Here is a 27,590-nt window from a genome sequence, read left to right on the forward strand (position 1 = left end):
CTAACAGGGGTTTTACTGGTTAACTGACTAAATGTGCACTGACAATGAATGATAACAGTTGCCCCTGTAATGTCACACACCTAACAGATATGATTACAGTGTAAAATGTACTACAGTGCAATTAATATACGTTGTATTACTTTACACTCAATATAGGTTTCCTGTTGTATGATTCTTCATTATATATATTTTAAGCCCTATGTATTCTCGTGTCCATATATATATATATATATATAATTATATATATATACATCTCAAATACCTGTATTAGGTTTTGTATGCTATATTGAGTACTAACATTGAAGCGTAATGTTCTTCCATTGGGAAATGAGATGTAAAAAGGGAGTCGTCTTCACTGACACTTTGACATAAAAAGGACCCACAGACACACTGATTCATACAGACTCTCACACGTGCTGTATCTAGTATACATTATTTTGGTCAATCATTTCTTCTTTCATGGTATAACTTTAATGTATTTTGTACACAGGACTTTCTCCATTAACAGAAGACACATTTTAGAGCAACAGAAGACACCCTTATTACGTGAGTATGGGTTTAATTGATTTCTATGCTGAGAAAAATCATTGAGAGTTCAAGCTTTGGCTTTCTAGCTCATCAGATACAGATTATGGTGTAGAGAAGTGGTGGGCAAACTCAGTCCTCAAGGGCTACCACCAGTTCATGTTTTTAGGATTTCTTTAATCATGCACAGCTGAGTTAATCTATTTGGCTGGGTCAGTAATTATCCCAGCTGTTTCTACAGACAGGAATCCTAAAAACATGAACTGTTGGTAGCCCTTGAGGAATGAGTTTGCCCCCCCACTGGTGTAGAGCAAATAAGAACATTGTTACAGTTGGTAAAGATATGAAGAAATTGAGAAGTTTTTCAAAGGAAATTCTAATAATTTGTACATGGAGGAGCGAGATATTTTGTATGGTATAAGAGAGGGGTGTGTATCAGTGTTCCCTCTAAGCTGAGCAATCTGGAAATGATAGAGTTAAACATGTATCTTACTAGGAAACATCCTGCAGATTTTGAATACAAATCTTTAGGGTGGAGCCCTCATTAGAGTGACCTTTTACCTCTTTCCTTTCCAGATTGCTCAGTTTAGAGGGAGCACTGGTGTGTATGCTAGTCTAAAACATTCCCGACTTTTCTAGTTTCCTACAGTGCTTCTCTCACAAGGTCACTGGCTCAGACATGGGGATCTACAAGCTGACATTTGCAACAGGGAAGGACCTGTGTGCTGGGACCTCTGATCAAGTTTCCATTGTTCTTGTGGGGGTCCAAGGTGAAAGTGCTAAACATCAACTGCCCCATAAGTGGAATAACTTCAAACCTGGAGCAGTGAGTATCTTATAAGAGTCACAATATGGGAATAATGTTACACTACAAATAAATAGAATTAAATAAGGATTTCACTCAAACTAAAATATATTTACAGATGATGCTCTATAAGCTTATTGCTTGGCCTCTTTAAAACGGGCAAATATAAAATTCATAGGGGTCACTGACCCAAGCTTAGCCTGCTTGAAGCAGGCCTAGCGGTAAGAGGAGATAGCAGTAAACATGGAACCATTACAGCCAATGGGAACCCCAGTGGATCCAGAAAATCCAAGGTTGTACTTGTTGTTCTTTCATTTTCTATAGAGTCAGATCACCATGTTACATTTTCACGGATCGGAAACCAGAGAGAGTTTATAATAAGGAAACATCTTATTTAAAGTAAAATAGCAATATGTGTGGGAGCGACAGTAATAAATCTTCAGAACAGTGTCTGCAACAAAAGATAAAATATTACTCCAGAGGGGGCAAGTCATTGTTACATTTTCAAAACTAAAACTCATATATACCATGTTACAAATATGAATGTTTTGGCATAATAGCCTTTAAAAAAAACATCTTGTTCGTTACAATCCCATTTAAAAAATGAATGTAAATATACTGAATATTTAGTTGGCCCCTACAGTGTATATCTGTCATAAGCATTTTTTGAATATAGGGAAGTAGAAGATTATATATGTTAATTATTGTGTACATTTTTAAAGGTCTCCTAAACAAATATGCTGCTCAGTGGATAGATCCCAGAAGGGCTACTGTTGTTGTATATAACTGAAATAAGTCTAGCCTAACCCTTCAACCATTCTGTATACAATAAAATAAGAAACAATTCATAAAAACACAGGTTTGTATCTGAGGAAAAGTAAAAACTACATATATTCTATTTGCATTCTACCCATGTATACAACTTGTCATGAAGAAATGTTAGAATGTTTTATATTTGGTTCTTTAATTGATTCATATAATGGATTACCCTGATATTTACATGTTAAACATATAAATCAAGAAGTCTGCAAAATATGCAATTTTCTAGAAAAATGCCATTACCATTGTTATATACTTGTCTATGTCCACAAAGTCCCTGAACTCTATTGGAAAAAAACTTCACATCTCCTTGTATAAATGGGACACTTATGGTCTATCCTAATGAGAATTCTAGACATATTCCATGCCAAGATTTTTAAGGCTCTACTCTGCTTTTCAAGGTAACTGACTTTGATGTTAACATTGAGGAAGATCTGGGAGAGCTCCTGTTGATTCGGCTGTCAACAGAGCACTACAAGAAATTTAATATGGATGCCTGGTACTGTGTCTGTATGTTGAGGTGACCTGCCCCAATGGTCAACTCTACCAGTTCCCTTTCTATCGGTGGATCCCTGCCTTTACTACTGTGGAGATCCCAGAGGGGAAGGGTGAGTTGGAATTTATTGCAGGACTTGGATACAGATAGGAACTCTTACCCAACTTATACTTGGATTTAATAAATGCATCATAAAATCACTAATATAAGTCTCTCCAGTTGAATGTTAGTGCACAGGACTAGATATTAGAGCTGAGAAGACTGGCTCTATGTAGAATGGTACATCTCACACTATAATTGTGAAGGTTTACATGTGGGGACCATCTTGTACTGAATGAGATGGTTTACTCATGTTAGACTTTAATATCAATCACTAGTTACCCATGTATCATGTCACATTTACTTAATTACAATAAAAACTGTACTGGTGGTTGTTGGAGGTGGTATCATGACAAACTCTCTCTTTCAGGAATTATATTAACTGGGAAAACTAATCCTATTCTTCAGCAACAACGGCAAGTAGAACTGGAGAAGGAGAGAGAAACACACAAGTGAGTGACCAATGTACATGAAGTAATGTCTTGTATACTTGCTGCCTATGGGAAAATGTCTTGTCTTCCAGGGGAGAGGAGATTCACTTACATTTTTAGATTTTTATAAAATTGGTGAATAAATAATATATGCTACAGTATATATGTATATATAAGCGTCCTTTTTAATGTGTGTTCATGAGGTAAAATTACCTCAGAAAAATGAGTTTGACCCCTGAACTCGTAAATTTAGCCTTTACCACCCCTCCCACGGGGGGGGGGGGGGGGGGGGGGGAAGGGGGGATGATGGAAGTTAACTGACTTTACTATTCTCATTTTTTTGTCAAATAATGTCAGTATACCAAATTTCAGGTCAATTGGATGAGCCCTTTCTGAGAATAGTTTTTTCCACACACTCACTAACACACGCCGCTAGGCTTATATATATTAGATATATATTTATATATCTCCATCCAATCATGTAAACTGGTGCTTTATTCCAACTAATCATGTGTTTGCTTTCAATTTCTGCACTACACTGGATAAATGACACAATCTGATTAATCAGCATGAGCTGTAGCATATATTACTTGTTCACCAATTTTCAAAACATCTACAAAATTTCAGTGAATCTCATATATATATATATATATATATATATATATATATATATATATATATATATATATCTATATCTATATCAGAGATAAGCGGTCGGATTCTGAGATACCTGACAGGTCCAAATTTTGGGTTTCCGAGTCGATTAAGCCATCACTCGGTCTTGAGTACCATACTCTGATTTGAAATCAAGGCAAAATACCATTTCTGGTAAAACTACAGTTCTCATGAGTTGGATCAATATCTTCTAAATATAGCCCCCATTTTAGAAGTGATAGCATGTGAGTTAGAGGTTTGCTGCAACTCTGTGCTCAAAAAAAAAAACCGCTTGGACAGGGTGAAAGAGGCAATTGATATTGCAATAGCTGTGATTTTATTGCAAAAATGTAGTTTATTTAGAGATCAGTCTGCTGGAATTGTCTGCTGATCAATTGTGTGTGTGAGAGGGAAGAGTAGACAAGCAGTGGCTACTGGTTGTTGTAATAGTATATTATAGTATATATGGTATAGACATCTGAACTATTTAGTGTAGAAAAAGCAGGGTGCTGTATGACTGTGAGCAGCACAAATATATTTCTTGTTTTTAAAGAAAATGTAAATGGCTAACACTCCCTATACCACTCACAGTGGCAAAAAAGACTCTGACTATGCCCAGATTTTGCTAGTAGGGGCCCTGTTACTTCTGACACACATACTAGAATGCCAATTGAAAAAGCGTGCCCAACACAGTCATGCATCTTCCATAACTTCCCCTGAACCACCTTCACTCAGAATGCAGGTCTGTCATCTCCAAAACAGCCATAGCAATACATGAAATGAACACTCAGGCTGAAGAACAACTTGGGCACTCACAGAATCCTGAGGAGAGTCTAAAGGTATCCATGAGTGTTATATGTGAGTCTGATATCAGATTCTAAAACTGTAATTATAGAGCAGCCTTCTTCTCAAATGTCTCAACCATTTGGAAATGTGAGTATAAGTAATGATGATTATTAAGACAAATAAATTGAGAATGCTACTTTGGAACTAGCATACCAGTACCAGCAGTAGTAGTAATTTTTCGGCCTCTACTAGTAAAAAGGTCATGCAGGAGCAAAGTGTAACAAAGGGTGCTCAAAATCCAAACTGTTTGTCAATCTCAAAGAAAACATCAGCCCTTGGTGTAAGGATTAAGGGAAAAAAAATCTGATGACTGTGGTGATTTGTACAAAAAAATGAAGATAGCCAATATTCCATACACCACCTGCAGTCTGTCTAATGAGTACTGATTACTGCCTCTACACTTTCCATGATGCATGCTGTCTAATGTTAAAAATATTTTTTTCTGTGGTCTGTCTCCCAGCAATTTTCTCCTGGGTGCAGCCCACCTTCATCTATCAGCAAGTGCTCTGGCATAATGTTTCATAGGGATGGTAGCATGCTTTGCACACAATTTGGTTGTTCAGAATCTCTTAAAAATTCTGAGGTCATTGCAGAAGATGGTGCCTATGGCCCATAAAGTTCCTGGACAGTTTTGGCATCAGTAACTGCATGTAGATCATTGCGGCAGCTGCTGAAAAAATTATTTACCATGCTACCAACTGAAGTAAGCGTTTATGTGGTCGACAGCTAGACTTTAATTTGGTCGACATTAGGAAAGTTGACAACATTAGTTCGACAGTTCAAGTGTCAACATTATTAGGTCAACAATTCACATGGTCAACAGTATTATTAGGTCAACAGTTCAAATGTAGACAGTATTATATGGTTAGTGTTAGGGATATTATTGTCAACCAAAAAGTACTGTCTACATTTGAATTGTCAACCTAATAATAGTGTTGTCATTATTGTCGACTTTGCAATCCTATCTATATTATAGCATCGACCATATAAATGTAGGTCATGTAACTCTTGTACATATGTATCACACCCAGCAAGAAGTAGTAGCGTAGTGGAATTCCACACTTCATAGATATAGAATATATATATATTTCTCATCTTTTGTTTCTAAATATAAACAGAAGGTCTGTGAATCAATAAATGCATTTTTGATTGGATTATATGAATGTATTCTATAGCATATACTTACTTTGTGTCCTGCAGGTGGAAATTTTATGCAGAAGGTGCCCCTCACTGCATCGATGCAGAAAAGGCTACGGATCTGCCACCTAATGACCAGTTCTCCTTCCTAAAACGGACCAGCTTTGGCTACACTATGATATCCACGTATGTATCTAGTCTGAGAAGACTACAGTACAGTCATACAACTGTAATGACCCCTGAATACCAACCCTGACTCTTATTCATACTTGCCAACTTTTTCTAGTTGGTGTCCGGGAGCTGCCGGGGGAAGGTGGGCTTGAAAGGAGGCGGGACCCGAAAAATTGCATAGTTTTGGACCATGACGTAATGATGAAAACGCGTCATTTTACAGTGGGAGTGGGGCCAAATGCCGCAATTCCAGGAGAATCGCTGCATTTTGGACCTATTTCTGTCCACTTCACTAGGAAGTGGACAGATGAAGGAGACTGCCATACAATCACAGGAGTCCGGGAGACTCACCTGGAATCCAAGAGTCTCCCAGACATTCCGGGAGAGTTGGCAAGTATGCTCTTATTACTATTTATCAGTAAGCTTCTACCTCTGTGAGCAGCGGCGCATGCAGGATTTTTATAGGATTGTATACAGCACCGCCGCGGACGCTTCATTGACAGCGCCGCGGCTGCTATATAGTACAGTGCCGCTATGTAGGGGCACTTTAGCGGAGGGGTTTCTGGAGACCCAGAAACACCCCCTGCGTGTGCCCCTGGGGTGGTTACCTGGGGTGTATCAAGGTTCTAATCTATTTTTATATGTTGTGTGCAGACATAACTGAGCTTTCAAAGTCTGCTGATCAGTACACAAGTGCAGAAACCGTACGAGGTAGAATTTTAGGATTTAACGTTGCAAATACTCATGAAAAAAGTATATTTGTACATGGATATCATTAATTTTGAAGTGCTAACAGAGATAATGACCAGGATTATTGATCCCTATGTAAAGTACTGGAAAAGAAGGGGAAATATTATTTTTGAGGGGGCACTCCTAACATAAGGAATACAGATCAATAGAAATTTAGGTCTGTAAATAGTTCCAGATTAAAATCCCCCCCCCCCCCACCCCCAAATCAGAGACGGTCATAGAATTCTATATGTCGCATTAAGGACAAAAATATACGTAAAACACTATAAAGAAAAAAAATGTAACTTATTTTGTACCCATAAAATGTTGCAATGTTAAAAAGAGAAATATTCTAATTTTAAAATAAGTGCGTGTTCGTAGGGTATAATTTCAAATATGTACCTAAAAAGTGAGTAATATGGGAATTATATGGAATTGGACCCAACCATGATAGGAATACAAGCTCCATTGTTGTGATTAAATGTAACTTTTTTGAGGCACTTAATATAAGTATTAGTTTTCGAACCCTGGAGAATAATGCACTTTGAACTGTAACATTGATAACAGTACATCTGTCTATCCACTAATAATTGTTATTTTGGGTTCAATCCCATATAATTTCCATGTTACTCACCTTTTAGGTCCATATTTGAATTTATGCCCTATGAACACTCGCAAATTACAAAATAAAAGTTAGATTTTGTCTCTGCTTAGTATATTTTATGTATCTTTTTGTCCTTGATAACAAAATATAGAGATCTATGACAGGCCCATAATCTGGAATTATTTACAGACCTAAATGTCTATTGATCTGTATCGCTTATGTTAGGATTGCCCCTCATAAATAGTATGGGGTAAAAGTATCAACCTCCGGTTTCTTGAACTCCCACGAGTTCGGTGTCTTCGCAGCAGGTTGATACATTTACCCTTATATCTCCTTTTTTTAGAATCTCAGTAGTGTGTGTGAGTACGTATGTGTGTGTATATATCTGTATATGTATATATATTAGGGATGTGCACCGGCGACTTTTGGTGTCTCGTGTTTTGGATCCGGATTTTCGCGATGTTTTGGATTCGGATTTTTTTTTTAAAAAAACTAAAGTGTTAATCAAGTTTTTGGGCTTATTTTCACTCCTACGCTATTATTAACCTCAATAACATTCAATAACAATCATTTCCACTAATTTACAGTGTATTCTGAACACCTCACAATATAGTTATTAGTCCAAAACGTTGCAACGAGGTATCTTTCTGGTCTGCGTAGAGGAGTGTTCCCCACAATATAATTCAAAACCCATCAACTGGTCTGAATTACACCCAAAAATAGTATCTGGACTGCGTAGAGTAGTGGGCACTGGGCACCACAATAAAATATATAGAAAACCTTCAACAGGTCTGCATTACACTGCACATACGGCTGCTCCTCCATCCTCTCCATCAAATACATGTTGGAGTTTCAGCGTGTCAAAACCTCTTGTTTTTGATAATTACAGTGCATTTTGAATATTTTTCAATTTGCCCCACAACACTGAATGTACTTTATCTATGATACGCATCTATCTTTCTTGACTGCGTAGTGTGGTGGCCCCGGTACACAATTTGGTACCGAGGCCACAATATAATTAAAAAACCCTCCACGGGTCAGAATTCCACCAAAAAAGGGTATGGACTGCGTAGTGTGGTGTGCCCGGAACACAATTTTTTACAGCGCCAACAATATGATTAAAAAATTGGGCATCAACTGTCACCGTTGTTTAATATCTGATACACCGAAATATGGACTGCACAGTGGAGTGGCCCCGGTAGTAAATTTGGTGCTGGGGCCACAATACCTCCTCCAACTTCCAAGTGTAGTGTTTATAAAATATAAACAAAAATACAGTAGTTCTAGAGCACGTCAATACCTCTTGTTTTAAATTATGACAGGGCATTTTACTTTTGGTTTAATTTCTTGAATTTGTTTAAATTTGGTTTTACTTTTTGAACATGGCAAACGACTGTTGATTGGTCATATAATGCAAAAAAAAAATAATTCCAAGATGGAATTGTCCTTGGGCCCTCACACCCACCCTTATGTTGTTTAAATAGGACATGCACACTTTAACAAACCAATCATTTCAGCGACAGGGCATACCAAACAACTGTGGCTGAAATGATTGGTTTGTTTGGGCACCCACACCAAAAAAGCTATTCATCTCTCCCTGTACAGACTAAACAGGCTCTACTGAGGCAAGATGTCGTCCTCATCCTCAACCTCTGATTCCTCTCCCCCTACAGTGTGTACTTCCTCCTCCTCACACATTATCAATTTGTCCCCGCTGGACTCCACAACCACAGGTCCCTCTGTACTATCTTGAGGGCAGTGCTGTACTTCATTGAGGAATTGATTATTCATTTTTATAAACATCATTTTTTCAACGTTCTGAGGAAGCAACCTCCTTCGCCGCTCACTGACCAGGTTCCCCGCTGCACTAAAAACTCTTTCCAAATACACACTGGAGGGGGGACAACTCAGGTAAAATAGAGCAAGTTCGTACAGGGGCTTCCAAACTGCCTTTTTTTCCTGCCCGTAACAATATGGACTGTCTGACATGTCTACTTGGATGGTGTCAGCAAAGTAATCCTCCACCATTTTTTCAATTGTGACAGCATCCAATACAGCGAGAGTAGACATGTCTGCAATGGTTGGCAGGTCCTTCGGTCCGGACCAGATGTTATCAGCATCCCCACCAGCGCGTCTTTTAGGAAAACTGCGCTTTTTCCTCGCAGCCATAGATGTGGAAGAAAATGAGGGTGGAGCTGTTGGCATGTCACGGTCCTCTTCGGAGGACAATCTCCTGACCAGCAGGTCTTTGCACCGCTGTAGACTTGTGTCCGCCGGAAACAGAGACACAACATACGCTTTAAACCGAGGATCGAGCACGGTGGCCAAAATGTATTCCTCTGACTTTAAAAGAGTGACCACCCTCGGATCCTGGCAAAGCGTACGAAGGGCTACATCCACAAGAGCTACATGCTTGGTGTAATCGCAATGGTTTACCAGCTCCTCCCTCACTTTCTCCAGCTGCTTCTGCAACAGCCTGATCAGGGGAATCACCTGGCTCAAGCTGGCAGTGTCGGAACTGACTTCTCGTGTGGCAAGTTCAAATGGCTGCAGAACCTTGCACAACACGGAAATCAGTCTCCACTGCGCTTGACTCAGGCGCATCCCCACTCCTTTGCCTATGTCGTAGGTGGCTGTGTAGGCCTGAATGGCCTTTTGCTGCTCCTCCATCCTCTGCAGCATATAGAGGGTGGAGTTCCAGCGCATCACAACCTCTTGTTTGAGGTGATGGCAGGGCAGGTTCATGCTTTTTTTGATGTGCCTCTAGTCTGTGGTAGGCACTGGCTGAATGCCGAAAGTGTCCAGCAATTTTGCGCGCCACCGCAAGCATCTCCTGCACACCCCTGTCACTCTTCAGGTAATGCTGCACCACCAAATTAATGGTGTGGGCAAAACATGGGACGTGCTGGAAATTGCCCATATTTAATGCACGCACAATGTTACTGGCATTGTCTAACACCACAAATTCCCATGAGAGTCTAAGTGAGGTAAGCCACTGGGAGATAATTTCCCTCAGTTTCTCTAATATGTTGTCAGCGTTGTGCCTCTTATTAAAGCCTGTAACACAATGTTGCCTGCCTTTGCACGAGCAGCCATTTTGTAGATGCTGCTACTGAGGCTGCTGTTGCTGCGGAAGGGGATGCATCTACCCAGTGGGCTGTCAGTCATATAGTCCTTCGTTTGCCCAGAACCACTTGTCCACATGTCCGTGGTTAAGTGGACAGTGAGTACAACCACATTTTTTAGAGCACTGAGGACACTTGATCGTACTTCTCTGTACATTTTTGGTATTGCCTGCCTAGTGAAGTGGAATCTCGAGGGGATTTGGTACCAGGGACACAATACCTCCATCAACCCTCTAAATCCCACTCCACTGATGGCGGACACCGGGCGCACGTCTAACACCAACATTGCAGTTACAGCCGCAGTTATACACTTTGCAATAGGGTGACTACTATCATATTTTGTGGTCATGACAAACTACTGTTGGACGGTCAATTGTTTTGTGAAAGACTTAGCGGTCTTACGACTTCCCCTCTGGGAAGATGACCGACTAACAGCAGTAGTAGGCGTATCGCTGCAGGGTTCCTCGGATGAATCCCGTATTGAGGAGGTCTCAGTCTGGCTGCTGACTTGGGCTGCAGGACTGAATCTGATGGAGATTGTGGAGGAAGTTGACGAGGAGGGTGTTGCTGGTGTGTATCCAACTGGACCACGGGATTTAGGTGTCCCTGTACCGATGAGGGTCCTAGCCCCAGTTCCTGAACTAACCACTGAACTATGAAGGTTATTCAGGTGACGTATAAGGGAGGATGTTTCTAGGTGGGCAAGATCCTTACCCCTGCTTATTTGAGCTTTACATAAGCTACATATGGCCATACATTGGTTGGCCTGATTTGGATGAAAATAACTCCAGACCGAAGAGGTGCATTTTTTTTGTCTTCTGACCAGGCATGACAATGGGCTTTTTCATCCCATGGACATCAGCTGTTTCCCCCCCCCTGGTGCCTCATTTACAATAACCACATCACCATCCTCATCAAGTTCCTCCACAGCGCCAGCTACATCATCAATAGCCTCCTCCCGAGCCACCTCTTCCCGTACAGTGATTGGAAGGTCAGGCTTGACAACCACCAACACCCTTGGACTCTCCTTGGGGATTTGTGATAATTTCTCTTTAGAAGGCAGAGTTGTTTGCTGTTTTGTTGTTGCTGAAAGCATAACTCATTTTTTGTAGGGGGGGAGGAGGAGGAGGAGGGCTAAGATCCGTGGGTGAAGCTGAACCACTAGTCAAGAACACCGGCCAGGGCCTAAGCCGTTCCTTGCCACTCCGTGTCGTAAATGGCATATTGGCAACTTTACGTTTCTCCGCAGATGATTTAAAGTTTCTCTTTTTGCTACTTTTACTTAACTTGGGCTTTTTGGATTTTACATGCCCTGTACTAGGAGATTGGGCATCGGGCTTGGAAGACGACGTTGATGGCATTTCATCGTCTATGTCATGACTAGTGGCAGCAGCTTCAGCATTAGGAGGAAGTGGGTCTTGATCTTTCCATAGTTTATCCTCCAAATTTTTGTTCTCCATTATATGTAGAACAAGATACTGCAGAATGTGTGAACTTGGTAATATTGCAGTACCAATGGACTTATACTGCTGGATTGGTTTTGCAAATTTGGTTTTTTTTTTTTTTTAAAAAAACTTGGGAATAATGGGGAAATAACTATTCCCTTAGAAGCACAGAACACAGCACCACTGGACTGAGCACAGCACAGAACTGAACAGCACGAGATATAGCAGGACAGAGGACCACCTAACACACCCTCCTTCTACCCTGATCAATGCCCGAGTGAAGATGGCGGGGAATTTATAGGATCCGAGTATCGTGAGATCCGACAGCGGGATTATGAGTCAGAGCCTCGGTTTCAGATTTGAATTTGGCACCAATACCCGGATCTGTCTCGGATCCGACTCGGATCGACAACGTTCGGGTGGGCTCGGATTTCAGAAATCCGAGCGCGCTCATCTCTAATATATATATATATATATATATATATATTAATCTATATCTCTCACATAAATTCCTGTCAAACAGGATTGGAAACCAGCACTCCATATAAAAATATGCTGTATTATTACTTTTAAAGTCCATTATATCATTCATGCCAGCATGTCAAAAAAAGACAGATAAACAGCATAATTGTTTCTCGAAATGCTCATCTTGTGCTGGTGTTCATGGAACAGAGCTCATGATAGTGTATGTCATATAATACCCAACAGCCATTTCGGTGCTCCTATGGCACCCAAATAAATCAGAATGTGCATAACTGACTTATTGCATGAATACATGATCTGATACTTTTTTGTGCTTTCGGTGGGTATTTATCACTCTACCATGTTGCCTAGGAATCCTTTATCTTTTAACAGTCTCTAGATCAACACTTTAAATTCTGTGAATGCGTTGCAGCACATCTATATGTGTTTACCCTTAGCTATTGACCCTTTTGCTTGCAAAACATCAGGTGACTCTAGAATATTGCATAGCAGCTACGGAAATAGGTGAAGATGAAGTGTCATTTTTACCTGGTGTTACATTTCTTCTAACAGTCTGTTCAAAGGAAATTGCCTAGTATACGACCCAAGATCTTCCTAGTTTCAATGTACCCCCCCTTTATTTTGAGACTCTCCTATACATATATGACTTTTTAGATCTGTTTGCTAAGCTCAATATAATTACAAATATACCCTGTACAAGTTTAGTGATAATAGCTGGGTATAGTAAGCTTTGCTTCATATAACTTTGTTCCTGAAGATGCACTGAAGCAAGAGTTTATAAATGCCAACATATATACTTTTCTTAATGGTAATTGTTCACTACCATCTCTTCACCACTAATCTAGACTGTGATCAGATGTATTATGTTTTAGTTAATGTAATGCTTATATTTATGCACCAATTGTTTGTTTAAATATTTTATTGCTGTCCTTTGTAGTGTGAGGTTAATGGGGGTTGATTGCAGTCCATCATCCTCAATATTATATAGAGCCACCAATTCCACAGCGCTGTACAGAGAATACTTTTATCATTCACATCAGTCCCTGCCCCAATGGAGCTTACAGTCTAAACTTCATAACACACACACGTCTCCGCTATCCTTACATATGCAGTCTGTGTTGCTGCAAGTCTGTGTTGTCAGCTTGGCTAATATTTTAGTGTGTGTTTGTTACAAGTTTGTGTGTGTCTGTGTGTGTCTGTGTGTGTGTGTCTGTGTGTGTGTGTCTGTGTGTGTGTGTCTGTGTGTGTGTATAATTGATAGTTATAAAGGGGTATTATATATATAAAATATGGGGTAGTGAGGGGAACAACCTTCTACCTGGAAATACTGCTCAAGGAGGACAACATCTAACACTTTCCTGTTCCGTTATCCTCATGCATCTACCATATGCACTGCCTGGACACTCCCTACTGAACTGTTTGCAAACAATAAAAATGCATGCACTTTTATTTTTGTGTTTTCTTGCTGTTGTCATCTATCACCCTCAGGTTCTCATTCTGAATTCCTTCACAACATTTTCACCTGGCTTTCTTGCATCCTTTTGTTCTGACCTACCCATTCTTATTCTATTTCAACATCCATATGAACAACTCTACTGGCACTGCCACCTCTAAACTACTCTCGTTTAGTTCATCCTGGTAGCTCTCCCAATGGATATCCTCTCCCATCTATCATGATGTACACTTACTAGACCTGTTGTTCTCCCATCTCCAGCGTCTCAAAATTTGCCTTCCTGCTTTCTGATCACCACCTCATTTCCTTTTACCTCACCTTGCCTCCTGCACTCCATGCGCACAATGCAAAATCTAAATAGCCTTGACCTGATTCTCTTCTCAGCCTCACTTGAACTATTCCTCTATCCTATATCTAACCTGTTCTGCCCTAATGCTGCAGTGCCATTCTACAACACAACATTCACAGTTGCAAATCCAAACTCTACCTCTGGCACTCCAAACAGAAAGTGCTCTAGTACAACCAAGAGTGATTGGAGAAAAACTCACTCTAATGCAGACTTCCTCCATTACAAATGTTTCCTGTCTACTTAGTATACCACCGTCTCTCTCTTACTTTACTTTAGATCCTTAATATCCACCAAGTTAATCCAACACCACCATCTGTTTGCTGCCATCAACTTGCTTCTCTGCCCACCTCACCATTCTCTACTTTTTCCCTTACTGCTCATGATTTTTCTACTTACTACAAATCAACACCATCTGTAACAAAATCGTCTCATCAGATTTATCACCCTATACCCAACTTCTCTTCCATTCAGCTACTCACCCTCAGTTCTTTCTCGCTTATTGCTGAAGACAATGTCTTCATATTCCTTGATTCCTCTTCCCTCTCCTTTCAATCCCATTTCCACCCAACTCCTCCACACCTTGCCCCCAATACTTGACTGCATCTAGCTCACCTCCTCAACATGTCCCACTCCACTGGTGCTTTCCATTCCATCTTTAAACCTGTGCACATCTCTTCTCTTCAAGAGTCCATCCCTTGACCTTAATTCTCTCTTGCTACCACACCATTTCTCTACTCCCTTTGCTTCCAGCCCACTTAAGTGGCTTGTGTATAACCAGATGATACACTTTATCTGCTCACTCTCTTAATGACACTTTGCAATCAAGCTTCCTCCTTCTGCATGCCTCGAGACTGTCCTCACTAGAGTGCCATATTGTCACTTCTCACTACTCTTCTTCCTTGACCTCTGTCCTCATCTCCTTGAAACCCTTCACTACCTTGGCCTTCACAGCACTGTTATCTCCTGGTTCACTTCTTACCTTCTAAATATAGGCAGAATATTCCTCTCTCATTCAGGACGATCCCAAACCCATATCCAATATCTCATTATCTCCTTGACTACTACAACCACTTCTATTCGTCTTTTACCTCTACAAACCATCCTAAACGCTGAGACGGGACTGATCTTTCTCTACTGTCACTCTACATCTGCTGCAACACTCTGCTAAACCATATACTGGCTTCCCATTCCTCCAGAATTCAATTTAAACTACTCCCATTCATCCTCAAATGCCACCAACTCCTCCCCTCATATACCACTGACATCATGAGATATAGTACCTCTCTGCCTCTTTGACCTGCATCTGACCTATGCCTCTTCTCCTCTCTGGAAACCACCTCTAACTACCACCTCCAAGACTTCTGCCATGCTGCTCCTCACTTATGAAGATCCCTATCCTACCTGACAGAACTCCACCCCCAACTTTCAATATTTAACGTGATCTCTCAAAACCCCCCTCTTAATTATAGCCTCTCCTACCCCCAACTGATACTACTATATTTTTCTACCAGCTACAGTTCTGGGTCCCCTGTGAGTCCTTCTAGCTCCTAATGTGTCAGCATTGCCCTTTACCTCTAGATATATGTGCAATTGTATTTTGAAAGATTTGTAACTGATAGTCCGGTGCTGCAGAGTTTTGTGGTTCTTTGCAAATAAATGATGATCATGATGATGAACCTGTAGAAGATAAAGTACCTCTTGGTCAATCAGCCAAGTTATCCTAATATTTTATTCAGGAAAGGAAGACTTGAAATTAATTAACTTCTTGACCCCCACAAAATAAAACCACAGCAATGATCTCTATCTTCTTATCTGAACATACTAGTTTTCCATCCTGAGCATTGATGTGGTTTTTTCTCTTTAAACTTAGCTATTAGATGTTAGAGTAATAGACTTAGTCCAGGCAATTGTCGATACTGTGCATATGGCTGTTTGACACCTTTATCCTACTTACTCTCACAGAGGACTTGAAATGAAGTTGAAAGGGTTCGCAGACTTCTAAACCACATGCTATAGGATAGGTAGATCTAGGATGATAAATGATGTGTGGATCTAGATGGTGCTGGAGAGTGACAAATAAGTTTTTCTTACAGTTGAAGCAAACCCCAGGAGAGAACAATCCAATTTTTCTACCCAATGACTCTGAATCTGACTGGTTACTGGCCAAGATCTGGGTGCGCAATTCTGACTTCCAAGTGCATGAAGTGGACACTCCCCTTCTCCGCACTCATCTCTTTGCTGAGGTCTTTAACATTGCAACCACCAGGCAACTTCCAATGGGCCATCCAGTGCACAAGGTGAAACCTGTTTAAACCATTGTCCTGCAGAGAGTTTGGCTCACTGCAGTGTTTCAATAAACAAGCGACAGGGCCAACCACATAAAGACCTTCATTGTGGCTTAGTATTGGGAACATATGTGGATGCTAACTATTTAGTTACCATCAAGGCATATGTCATCATTTAGCATTCCTAAATATTGCTAATCTTGTTTCCAAGGTCTTTAAATTTTCCATGTTGTCGTTGTGGTTCATATGGCGAACTGGAAGAGCAGAATGCAAATATCATCCACTGCCTGACAGCATAGGATCTGTATTTATATTTTTATATTGTAGACTTCGGTTTGATTTGTTGAAATGTTCAATAAGACAGTTTTATGGCCTACAAAGCATCAGATGACATTTTCCTAATTTTAAATAAGGGTGTAGTCATTGTGCTTTCTGATGGGACAAAATGAAATAGTGCTATGATCATGCCTCTCACAAACTAACATGATCATTTGTCTAAGACTTGATTAAATATTTTTACATCAGCCATTCCAATATATGCCAGAATTGTAAACACCACTAATGCAGGACTTTTACTGACTTGTTTTCACTTTCTTAATAGGCTATCATTTTTGAGCTGCTGATTCTAAGGCACAAATGACTAATTGAAGCAGATGTTATGGGCTTTATATTTTCTGCATGTAAAATATATCTCATCAGGCACTCATTAAGGCCTAGAATAGATGTGTCTATAAGCAGTATATCTTTCTTTCCCCCCCAGCTAATTACTCCACATCTTCGCTTCACCCTGGAAATCAACGTCCTGGCCAGAACTCAGCTCATTGGTCCCGGAGGCCTCTTTGATCAGGTGAGACCATTACTATGCACAGGTTACACACAGTCTTCATTCCATTGCCAGCTTTAATCTGTTTAGTGCTTTATTTTTACTTGGTCCTATAATATCAGCATTTACAGTACCGTGGTGTATAAATGATTGTCAGAAAATTAACAAAATGCAAAATTGCAGAAAACATATCTAACACTTAGTCCACTTTTCTCCAGGCTGTGGTGACTGGAAATGGAAGTATTGCAATACTGCTGAAAAGAGCAATGGATGAGGTCACTTACAGCAGCCTCTGTCTCCCTGAAGACATCCAGACAAGAGGAATGGAGTCCATTCCTAATTACCTGTACAGGGATGATGGGATAAAGATCTGGCTGGCTGTGGAGAGGTAGAGATGCAAGTAGATATGCAGAACATTGGCCTGTCCCAACTACCCAACCAGAGGGAGATTACCTCATTTACATCTTTAAATATCCTCAAACTGGTTTATACATAAGTTTTCATGAAGCATAAAAATGCTTTAAAGCAAGCAACAGACAGCAATTTCTCAAACATGTCTTATAAGGGTTGTTCTAGACATCTATAATCCCAGACCCCTTTCTAGCCCATGTATACTTGAAATTCAATTCTTTGTACCTCAATATTTTTTTATTTCTCCACTCAGCTTTGTGTCCAACATAATTCATTACTACTATGAGAGTGATGCAGTGGTCAGTGCAGACCCTGAACTTCAGGCTTGGGTAGCAGAGATCTTTGAAGAAGGTTTCTTGTCATATAAATCTTCAGGTAAGAATTAAGAACTTTCTACTGTATTTAGTTAAACTGAGTTGCAAAGCACACTGGTCAGTCTGACTGTTCGATGTCCTTCGATCCTCATCCCCTTCTCCAAAACTTATGCTGGCCTCACACTCAATTTGTCTAGTATGGTAAAGGGAAAAGGGAAGATCATCTATTTGAATGGGGCACTCTTGGGATACTAACATGTCGGCATTTACATTACGGTTCTAGTCAACAGAGTAAAAGACCGACCTGGACAAATTATAAATTCAAATTTAGCTTTTGTTATATAATCATAAAATATAAATTAAAATTCAATATTTAGTATATTTCTACTACTGAGGGAGCACACAGTTATTGAGAGAATATAGAACTCAATATGCACTTTCACAAATGCTATTAAAACTGGTTTGAAGTTGACTATCGGCTTGTATTCACTTTGGACATTTGTACTGGCATTCAGACCAAGGGGATCAGCTTGTGTGTGGCTGACTTTAATATATAGAGTTTTCAAGACAATGCTTTCCTGGCCTTTAAAAAGCTCGGAGACAAATTGAATAATATATAGCTTGACTCTAGCAACACTAAGATTGCATCCTGATATTAAAATTCTCTGTATATGGTAATTATGTTACATAGATTAGAATTTTCCAAGATTCCTTTTTGCATCAAATCACATTTTAGATCATCCTGTAGAGTGTTGGTGGGGTCTAGTTTATTAATGGACTATTCCCTCTGATAGGAATGCCATCGTCATTGGAGACCAAGTCCTCTCTGATCAAGTTCCTGACCATGGTTATCTTCACTTGTTCTGCTCAGCATGCAGCTGTCAACAGTGGTCAGGTGAGTGACACAGAGCATCACAACATACAAGGCTATAAACCTGCTATGCAGAGTGAGTCTTTCCTATTTTCTTTGTCATCCACTGGAGGACACTGGAGCATGGGGTAAAAAGCCTCCTTCAGGACATGGGCACTTTAAATAATTCTAACAATTAAATTCTCCTCCCTCTTATACCTCCCCATCCTACAGGGAAATCAGTGCCCTCATTACAGTGTTTTCTTTTCTGGGCTGCCTGTTTTTTTTTATTTTTTTCTATTTGAATTTTTGGTCACTTAGAGCAGGCAGTCCTGCTGGGCAGCAGACCGCATCGGGAGAGTGGCAAGGTAAGTTCTCCTTCCTGGCACCGGAAGGGGATGTTAAAAATGTGGTCAGCTTCTGGTGGGGCCTGGAGCCTGCCAAGCAACCGCACTGTAGAGCCAGGGCTCCACTTGGGAAGCAGGATCCGGTGGGGCCGCCTCATCAAAGGCAGGCCTTCACTAGGCACAGTCGTAGCACAAGGGGGTGTCCTCTAGGATGCTGGCTGCCCATGTTCTGAGCCCTGGAGGGAGGTGTAGACCCCTGCGCTATATTATTTACCTCCTCCCTGACTGATTTCAGCTGTGTTCTGAAGATCAGTTTAACCCAGTCACTTCGCCAGCAACTCTGCTGCCTCTTTAACTTCTCGTTTTCTTTTAATGTTGGATAAAGAGAGGTCTATGACTATTAAGTCCTACGGGGGGTGCAGGCCCAAGAGGCATCATTGCACTCCCCTCCTTGACTGATTTCAGCTATGTAGTGAAGATCATTGTGCCATTAGCTATACTCTGCTCTGTCTCTACAGCAGCAGGTAAATACTGCTATCTAGAGTGGGATTGCATTGGAATTATGTGATATATTCGTGCTCAAATTCTGGTGAGTTTTATTGTTTATTGATACCTTGTTCACGTTTCAATATTGTGTGCTTTGTATCTGCCTTTTTGCTGCGCTTTTTCTTTTCAGATTGGAAAAAGAGAGGACTATAACTACCAAGCTTGGGGGGAGGTGCAGGTACAAGCAGTATAATTTACAGCAAAGAAAAAGATGTAACTGGCGCACCATAGGTGTAAATGGATGATAAAATGAATATATATGAGTATAGTGATTATTAATTATTATATTTGATCAGTAGCACAGCTGTAATATGGGGTGTGTTAGGCCCCACTTAATCAAGGCAAACTATAAAGAGAGAAAAAGATTATTACAGCACTACAACTAGTCAAAATATTACCATGTCACACATGATGCTGAAAAGTTATATTAAAAAGAATTTATTTATAATATAAACAGTATCACATCTAAATAGATGCAAAAAGTATCTTAAAAATGCACATATAACACACATATAAAAATATCTGAATGTGAGCTAAAAATAATAAAAACAAACACAAGTGTAAGTTGTAATAACGCTGTTCCAATAGCTTTGAAAAATGATGAAGCTTAAGAACTCGTTTGATTTTGTAATCTCCAAGATCACTTATGGAAGTTCAACTAAGAAAATTCATGTAGAGACTCTTAAGGAAAGTCGTACTGTGCTGATGTAAATGGATAAAATAGTCTTTCAATATTATCCAAAGGTACACCTTTTGTGATAAGTGGTCCAAATTACTAAAATAAGATATAATCATCTAGTTCCAATCAGATATTGCACATTAATGAAAAACTTGAATTACCTGACATGCAGTTAATCCGTCTGTCCGGTTGCTGCAACAAGTCATAGAAACTGTTCCAGTCGGCAAATAAGATGTTTTTGTTTCCTTCAGATATGTGCAGAATACAAAGGATATTTGGGCCACTTCACCCGATTGATGTCTTTGGTCCCATAATTAGAACTCCTTGCACGCTTTCTGCAAAATTATTTTTTTTTAAAGGTCCCAATCGCTCATTGAAATGACTGAAAATAGATTTAACTTCCAATTTATTGGAACAGCATGGAGATTTATCCTGATGCATTTCATCACCTGCGCATTAATTTCTTCAGAGGGGAAATACAGCAACACATTGGGCTAGATTTACTAAGCTGCAGGTTTGAAAAAGTGGGGATGTTACCTATAGCAACCAATCAGATTCTAGCTTTAATTTGTTTAGTACCTTCTACAAAATGACAGCTAGAATCTGATTGGTTACTACAGGCAACATCCCCACTTTAGCAAACCCGCAGCTTAGTAAATCTAGCCCATTGTGTTAAGCCACTTTCGTTTTCAATTCCGAGCCACTTTCGCACACACTCTCAGAATTGAAAACGAGTCAAAACGTTGTCAGATCTCAGAAGTTTTGGATTCTATAAGTACCGCCCTCCATGGTGATCTAGCGCCATTTCACAGAGGGACACAGAAGGGGTAACGGGTAGCACAGTCTGTAGAGCAGTTGGGCAGCGTCATAGGTAGAATAGAAAGAGGGGGTAGCAGTGTTCAAAGTCTACAGTGACATTCAAGAGAGCTCCATTGCTAATTGTCATTGCTGAAATACAAAGAGTAGGTCTGGCAGGCTTGGTCTTCTAAATCTACAGTCTTTGAAAGTGTATGAAAATAAAATAATATTGTGACCTGTGAGGTGTTCAAAAGTGACTCCAAATTACTTGAAATTAGTGTTATTGAGGTTAATAATAATAGGAACAAAAATAGAGCAGAAATTATGTGATTTGAGCAATTTTTTTTTAAGAAATACAGATTCAAAACCAAAACACATGAGGGCAAGTTTGCCCAAAACCAAAACATGAAGTTAATCCAAAACCAGAACACAGGGGTCAGTGAACATCTCTAATTAAAACCTATTTGCATCGTGTTGGCAAAAAAACAAGAAAAAACAATATACCATAATAACAATATGAACATTTTTTACCTGAATTCTATAAACCCTTTCTTGTTTTATATTAAATCTGTATAACATTATAATTAAAAGTTAATTAAAATCTCTGAAAAGATATGACCATGGAAAACAAGTTTGAAGTTTATATAAACTTGTAAAGACAAATGTCAAACATTATCACTTGCATATCAAGCTATTATTAAATTTATCTTTACTTGTAACAATTGCTTTATAGTTATATAAAAAATTACCCAACATTTATCTTAAATCACAAAAAAATAGAACCCCGCTAAAATCAACCTAGATGGAACTTGAACTCCCAAGATCACAATCAATGCTGTTCCCATAGTATTGTCCATTGTGTTGTGCCACCAGAAATCTGGTCCTCATCTTCTGAAAATCTTTGTATATTTCGTTGTGTATAACAATTAGTCAACATTTATCCTATTAACTATCAAAAAAAAATAGTCAGCTAGAAAAGACCATTCAATGCACTGAGTAGTTTAATAGTTCCTGAACGACAAGTTCCTATTGTTGCAAGTAAACACGGTAGATAACAGAAGTATGGTCTGTCGGATCTTCTATAAAGGAGAGGACTCTCTGACACATTTCGTCTGATCACAACAGACTTTCTCAAAACAATGCAGTCATCTCTATAGTATCCAACTATATAAAGCTTGAGCACATCTTGTGATTGGTGAATCAATGAATGTTAAATGAGACTTCTGAGGACACTTGACCAACATCCAGCGAATTAACGCTTTTGTAATATTTTACAACTACACATTCTTAGACATTTTAAAACAATAAAATCAATAACTTTTAATAATGATAAAATTAAATTTAACATGCCGACTGAAACTTTCAACATACAGAAAAAAGGGGGATTTAGGAAGATCTGACTTCTCACATATGAGATAATATAGTAAATATACAGCTATATAGTTCAATTAAATACATGCACATGTCCGTATATATGTATAATGCATACAAGCACAGACATATGATGATATATTCATATTTGACTACAAAAATAGAAAAATATTCATGTTAATATATAACCAGAACCCCTCAAAGAAGAGCTCAATATATTTTAAAAAATGAAAACAAATAAACTAAAACTGACTAATAACGTACATCAATGGTTGTCGGCTAGTAATTGAACTCTGGTCATAGAGATATAAATGTACTGAATAGATGTAAAACTAGGATTTATTTTCACAAAAAACACACAGACGTCCTAAACAGTGTATCTATATATTCTACCTAAAAATACCAATCATTAAATTCAATTTTATTATTTAACCCATCTGGTGACAGTCTGCAATTGAAAAACCTATGCGGCTTCCCCCCGACACAGATTTGTAGAGTTCATTTTAGAGTTCATATAGAAGAGTCTTCTCTTCTATAGTTCTTCGATAGTTCATTGTAGATTACTATTTTCGGATTAAAAGCTGCTGACAACAGATGAAAACATCAGTGGTGAGTATTCTGGGTATTCATTTTAATAACAATATGTGGTACAAATGAGGGTGTTTTGTGTCTTCATTGAGGTTTTATTATTTTTAATAAATGTCTGTGGTTTTAATGAGGGTGTGGTGGTTTTGTAAGCATATTTTCTTTTGTGGAACTACAGGTCCCAGCCAGTGCAGGGTGTCAGGGCATGTTGGCACATGTTGTTCTCCAAGTGCCAACATACCCTGGCTGCCATGGGTATGCTGGTGCTTGTAATTATATAAGTATCAGCACACACTGTTTAGGGCACCCTGGCTTGATGGGACTTTTAGTTCCACAAAACAAAATGGTGTTCATTTATTTTACACTTCTATCGCCATTTATTAACCTACACCCACCGCCCAGGGGTGTAGGAAGAGCCCTAGTGCTTTCAGCACTGTGCTGGTTGTCCCTAGAGGGGGGGCCTGCTTTTTTTTTTTTTTTGCCGGACCCCACTCCCTAGAGAATCCATCCCAGCACTGAACAGCCTGGGGTTGGTTGTCATTTTGGCAGGGGGACCCCTGCCACGTGTCCTCCTGTTATAGTGCCACCAACCCAGCTGGTTTGCCTAGTGCTGGTTATGTGAAATCGGGGGGGGATCTCATGCAAATTTTTTTCAGGATTTTCACGTAACCAGCAGTAGGCTGACAGCACTAGGGTTAATAGTGAATAGAGGGGGACTCCACGCTTTCTTTTTTTTAAACTTTTTATTTATTTTTATCAGTTTTGACAGCTGTCGGGACCTGCGGCTCTATAGACAGGGCAGTGTAACAGTGATGGGTTTACTAATCTCGCAGCTAGATAAGGAAAACACAGGAGAGTTTGCTAAACACAGGGGTGTTTTACATCGCAGCAAAGTTCCATAGATGACCAGCGATTTTGAAAATCGGGGTAAAAATTGCAGCTTCTGACTACTTTCTCACTACCTATCTCCCTGTGAACTAGCTTTAATTGCCATGCGGATAGCCAATCCCACATTACTTACAGGCGGTGTGATTTTTCTTCCAGTGTTAGTATAAGACAGTGGGAGGTGTTATCTTTCCAAAAGCTGTTTGTGTTAAGGTATCAGACAGATTCTTTCAGCAGGATGATCCTCGGGACACTCAGCACTCATGTTTAGGTGGAAATACTCAGATTAATAGGATGTTTCTATTGGCTCTCAGATGAAAGCTGCTCTTCTGGAGGTTGAGCTGGCAGTATTAACAGGGCCTGTCCCATGGTTATATAAAATTGGGCAATTGTGGCACCAGATGCTTGCCCCTAGTGCTGATAGGCTGTCTCCTTTCACTGTCCGATCTTGCAAAGCTTACGATAAGTATTCTAGAATGAAGAGCGATGCTAAACGTTCTAGCTCAGGGTTACCTTCAATCACGTGGAAATCCCATGCAGATACAATTAGACAATTCCACCACAGTGGCATACGTCAACATCAGGGATATACAAATTCTCTATTGCGATAGGCTTCGAGAATTATTACTGGCTCCCTCTAATGGCGATGATTCCTGCAACCCTAAAGGGTATGATAGAAAGGAGTGGCGGTGCAGTTGTGCCACCAGACTGGTGAAGCCAGTCATGGCAGAGATTAGCCAGTCATGGCAGAGATTAGCACAGGCTTTATTGGTGTAATCTGTGTGCGCCTTGTGGATGGCTCACCATGGGGCTTCGGCCGGGCAGTTTGTTTGGCTGCCACATGGGGCTCTATACATACCTTTACAATTCGAAGGTCGTTAGATTTGGGTATAGGGTGCTGCGCACTACTAGTTTGTGAGCGTACCCACCCAAAGGGAGTAGCTTTGATACATCACAATTGTCCAGTGTCCCCCAGTGGCTGATAGAAAGAACTAGATTTTAAACTTGCACTAAATTCTTTTCTCTTAGTCCATGATGAACACTGAGTGCCCACCCAATTAAGCTCTAGATATCCTGGGAAGAAGTTTACCAAAGTTAAATGTTCTTTTTCAGGGATGAAGTAATTTCTATCTCTCTTTATTGTTTCTTTTTGGTTCTGTCCTGTGGGACTTGGTTAGTATAATAACTGATTTCCCTGCAAGATGGGGAGGTATAAGAGTGAGGAGCATTTAATTGATAGAATTATTTCAAGTGTCCATGTTCTGAAGAAGGTTCTATACCCCATGGTCCAATGTCCCCAATGGACTAAAAAGAATTTAATGTAAATATAAAATCTAATTTTATCCTTGATTTGGAGGATTTGAGGCTGTACATCAAGCATTATGACTAAGACCATCTATACGAGTCATTGAAAAACAGGATTTCTAACACAATAACTACAGTATGTGTTGCACAAACTCTTGTCAAATTTTTCCCACCCTCTTTCCATTTGTTTTATGCATGATTGACAGATGAGACATTTACCTAACAACTGATACACACATGTTGTAAGTCTACATTTGATATTCTGCAAAGAAACCACATGGGTGTTTCATGTGACAATATTTACTGGTCCATGTGGAAAATATATTTAGTTTCAGACATACAAAATATTACATTTACACTCGAGCTAGATCTTCCTTTATAATGTATTATGGCAATGTGTAAATATCCTATGTATAATTAGGAATATATTGAGAAGATAATTATGCATTTGTGGATAAATTATTCATGCATATAAACATGTTTCAGATCAATGTTTGTATTGCAGTTTGACTTCTATGCCTGGATGCCCAATGGTCCCACATCCATGAAAACCCCCCCTCCCACAGCTAAAGGGGTCAGCACACCCCAGAGTATCCTGGATGCATTGCCAGAAGTAAACACTACCACTACTGGAATGACCACAGTGTGGCTGCTTAGTAATGAGCCAAGAGACCGGGTGAGTACTAGGATCCTGTACGGACATAAAAGCAATAAGCAGATCTGCTCCTTTTGTGTTTCTAGTCTGGGGAATATGTAAGAGAGAATTCTTGCGCAGATCATGATATATAAAGCTGTCCATTCATGTACATGCAGCTCTGCTCTGTAATGTATTGATGAATGGACCCAGTCAATACATAAAGAAATCATGGCTAAATTTTGGCTAAAAAAGCTTCCATTAATCAGATTCCTTATTGCTCTCCAGAGACGTTTAGGGGATTACCCTGATGTGCGTTTTACAGAGGAGGTCCCACAGAAGTTCATAAAGGATTTCCAGAACAAGTTGGATGAAATTTCCAAGTCCATTACTGAACGGAACACGAACATGTTTTTGCCTTATACCTTCTTGAATCCCGGAGTGATTGAGAACAGTGTCTCTATCTAACATTGTGTCGGTGTCCTGATCATCACTGAGTACCTTCTTTTGGGATATGACTAGGTATCCCAATTGTAAAGCGCTACAGAATCTGCCGGTGCAATTTAAATAAAGGTTGATGATGAAGATTTAGGGAGCAGATAGTTTTTGATTAGCTGGCAATTTTCTGCAGTATTGTGATTAAAAAGTTGTCAAGTGGAGCTTTTTTCATTCAAAGATGTAGTTCATGTCATATAAATTAAATGTTCATATTTTCCCCTATATAGATTCATTATTCTTTGAGCGCGCTGCATGTCACATTTTGTAATAAAATTCAAACAATCTCTAATTGCTCTTTGTGTTTTGATATTGATTTATAACTATTGGCATTGACAAAAGGGAGGGGGTCATCTGGTGTGATCTGGATAAATGGGATTAACATTTCGTGAAATGTGTGCAGAATGCTTCTGAAAACAAAAGAGAATATGTTTGCTGTTTGTAATATTCCTGGACTTTGTAGTATACCTATTTTTAATGCTGTCTCCTTTTTCCTAAACATTATTTAAAAAAAACCTGTCTGTAAATTTCTATAAAATATAGACATTTATTATTTGATCTCCATATATAAAACATACACCATAAAAGAGCAATTGAAAGGGCAATATATAAATCTTGGACTCAGAAGACAGCCCTTATAAAACAGTATTGCATTCATTGGTTAGTGTGGTTCAGTAATTTAGTGTCCAATCCATTCTGCTCTCAATCCAAACATAAACAGAACAAACTAGCAGTACTGATAAATATATATGGTTGTCAGTCATTGAGGATCCAAAAGTAAATCCACAATCATGCAAACACTTTCATATAAATTGTCTGTCCGTATTAGACAGTCCATGTCAGTTTTGAAGAATGCAAAATACAGTTTAGCAAGAGATACTTCCAGTTAGTAGTGTGTCCTCTTACAGTTTCCAATCATCCTTAATCACTGATATGTTCTGCACTAGCCAGTACACTGCATATGCACACAGTCCTGCAAGAATCTCTTAATGCCAATGTCCATGAACGGATCAAACTGAAAAGTCCTTATTTTTCAGTTTGGCAATGATGAAACACTGAGTATCCCTATTAATACTTGTGTGTTTTGGCAC

The 27,590-nt window shown here is 39.5% G+C and overlaps 1 protein-coding gene and 1 long non-coding RNA gene across 2 annotated transcripts; both read left to right on the forward strand.

Annotated features, from left to right (window-relative positions):
• The first annotated feature begins 3,126 nt into the window (after window positions 1-3,126).
• LOC142140075 (uncharacterized) lies at window positions 3,127-16,156 on the forward strand. Its single transcript, XR_012688286.1, has 3 exons — window positions 3,127-3,196; window positions 5,876-5,998; window positions 16,134-16,156. It is a non-coding gene; the product is annotated as an uncharacterized LOC142140075 (long non-coding RNA).
• Window positions 16,157-16,213: 57 nt separating this feature from the next.
• On the forward strand, window positions 16,214-26,791 carry LOC142139794 (polyunsaturated fatty acid lipoxygenase ALOX8-like). Its single transcript, XM_075197664.1, has 7 exons — window positions 16,214-16,468; window positions 17,217-17,303; window positions 17,498-17,667; window positions 17,944-18,065; window positions 18,799-18,899; window positions 25,876-26,046; window positions 26,293-26,791. The coding sequence occupies exons 1-7, from the start codon at window positions 16,214-16,216 to the stop codon at window positions 26,470-26,472; spliced, it is 1,086 nt and encodes a 361-aa protein (XP_075053765.1). The 3' UTR covers window positions 26,473-26,791.
• Window positions 26,792-27,590: the final 799 nt, after the last annotated feature.

Source organism: Mixophyes fleayi, chromosome 2 (assembly GCF_038048845.1).
Source record: "Mixophyes fleayi isolate aMixFle1 chromosome 2, aMixFle1.hap1, whole genome shotgun sequence".
Taxonomy (NCBI): domain Eukaryota; kingdom Metazoa; phylum Chordata; class Amphibia; order Anura; family Limnodynastidae; genus Mixophyes; species Mixophyes fleayi.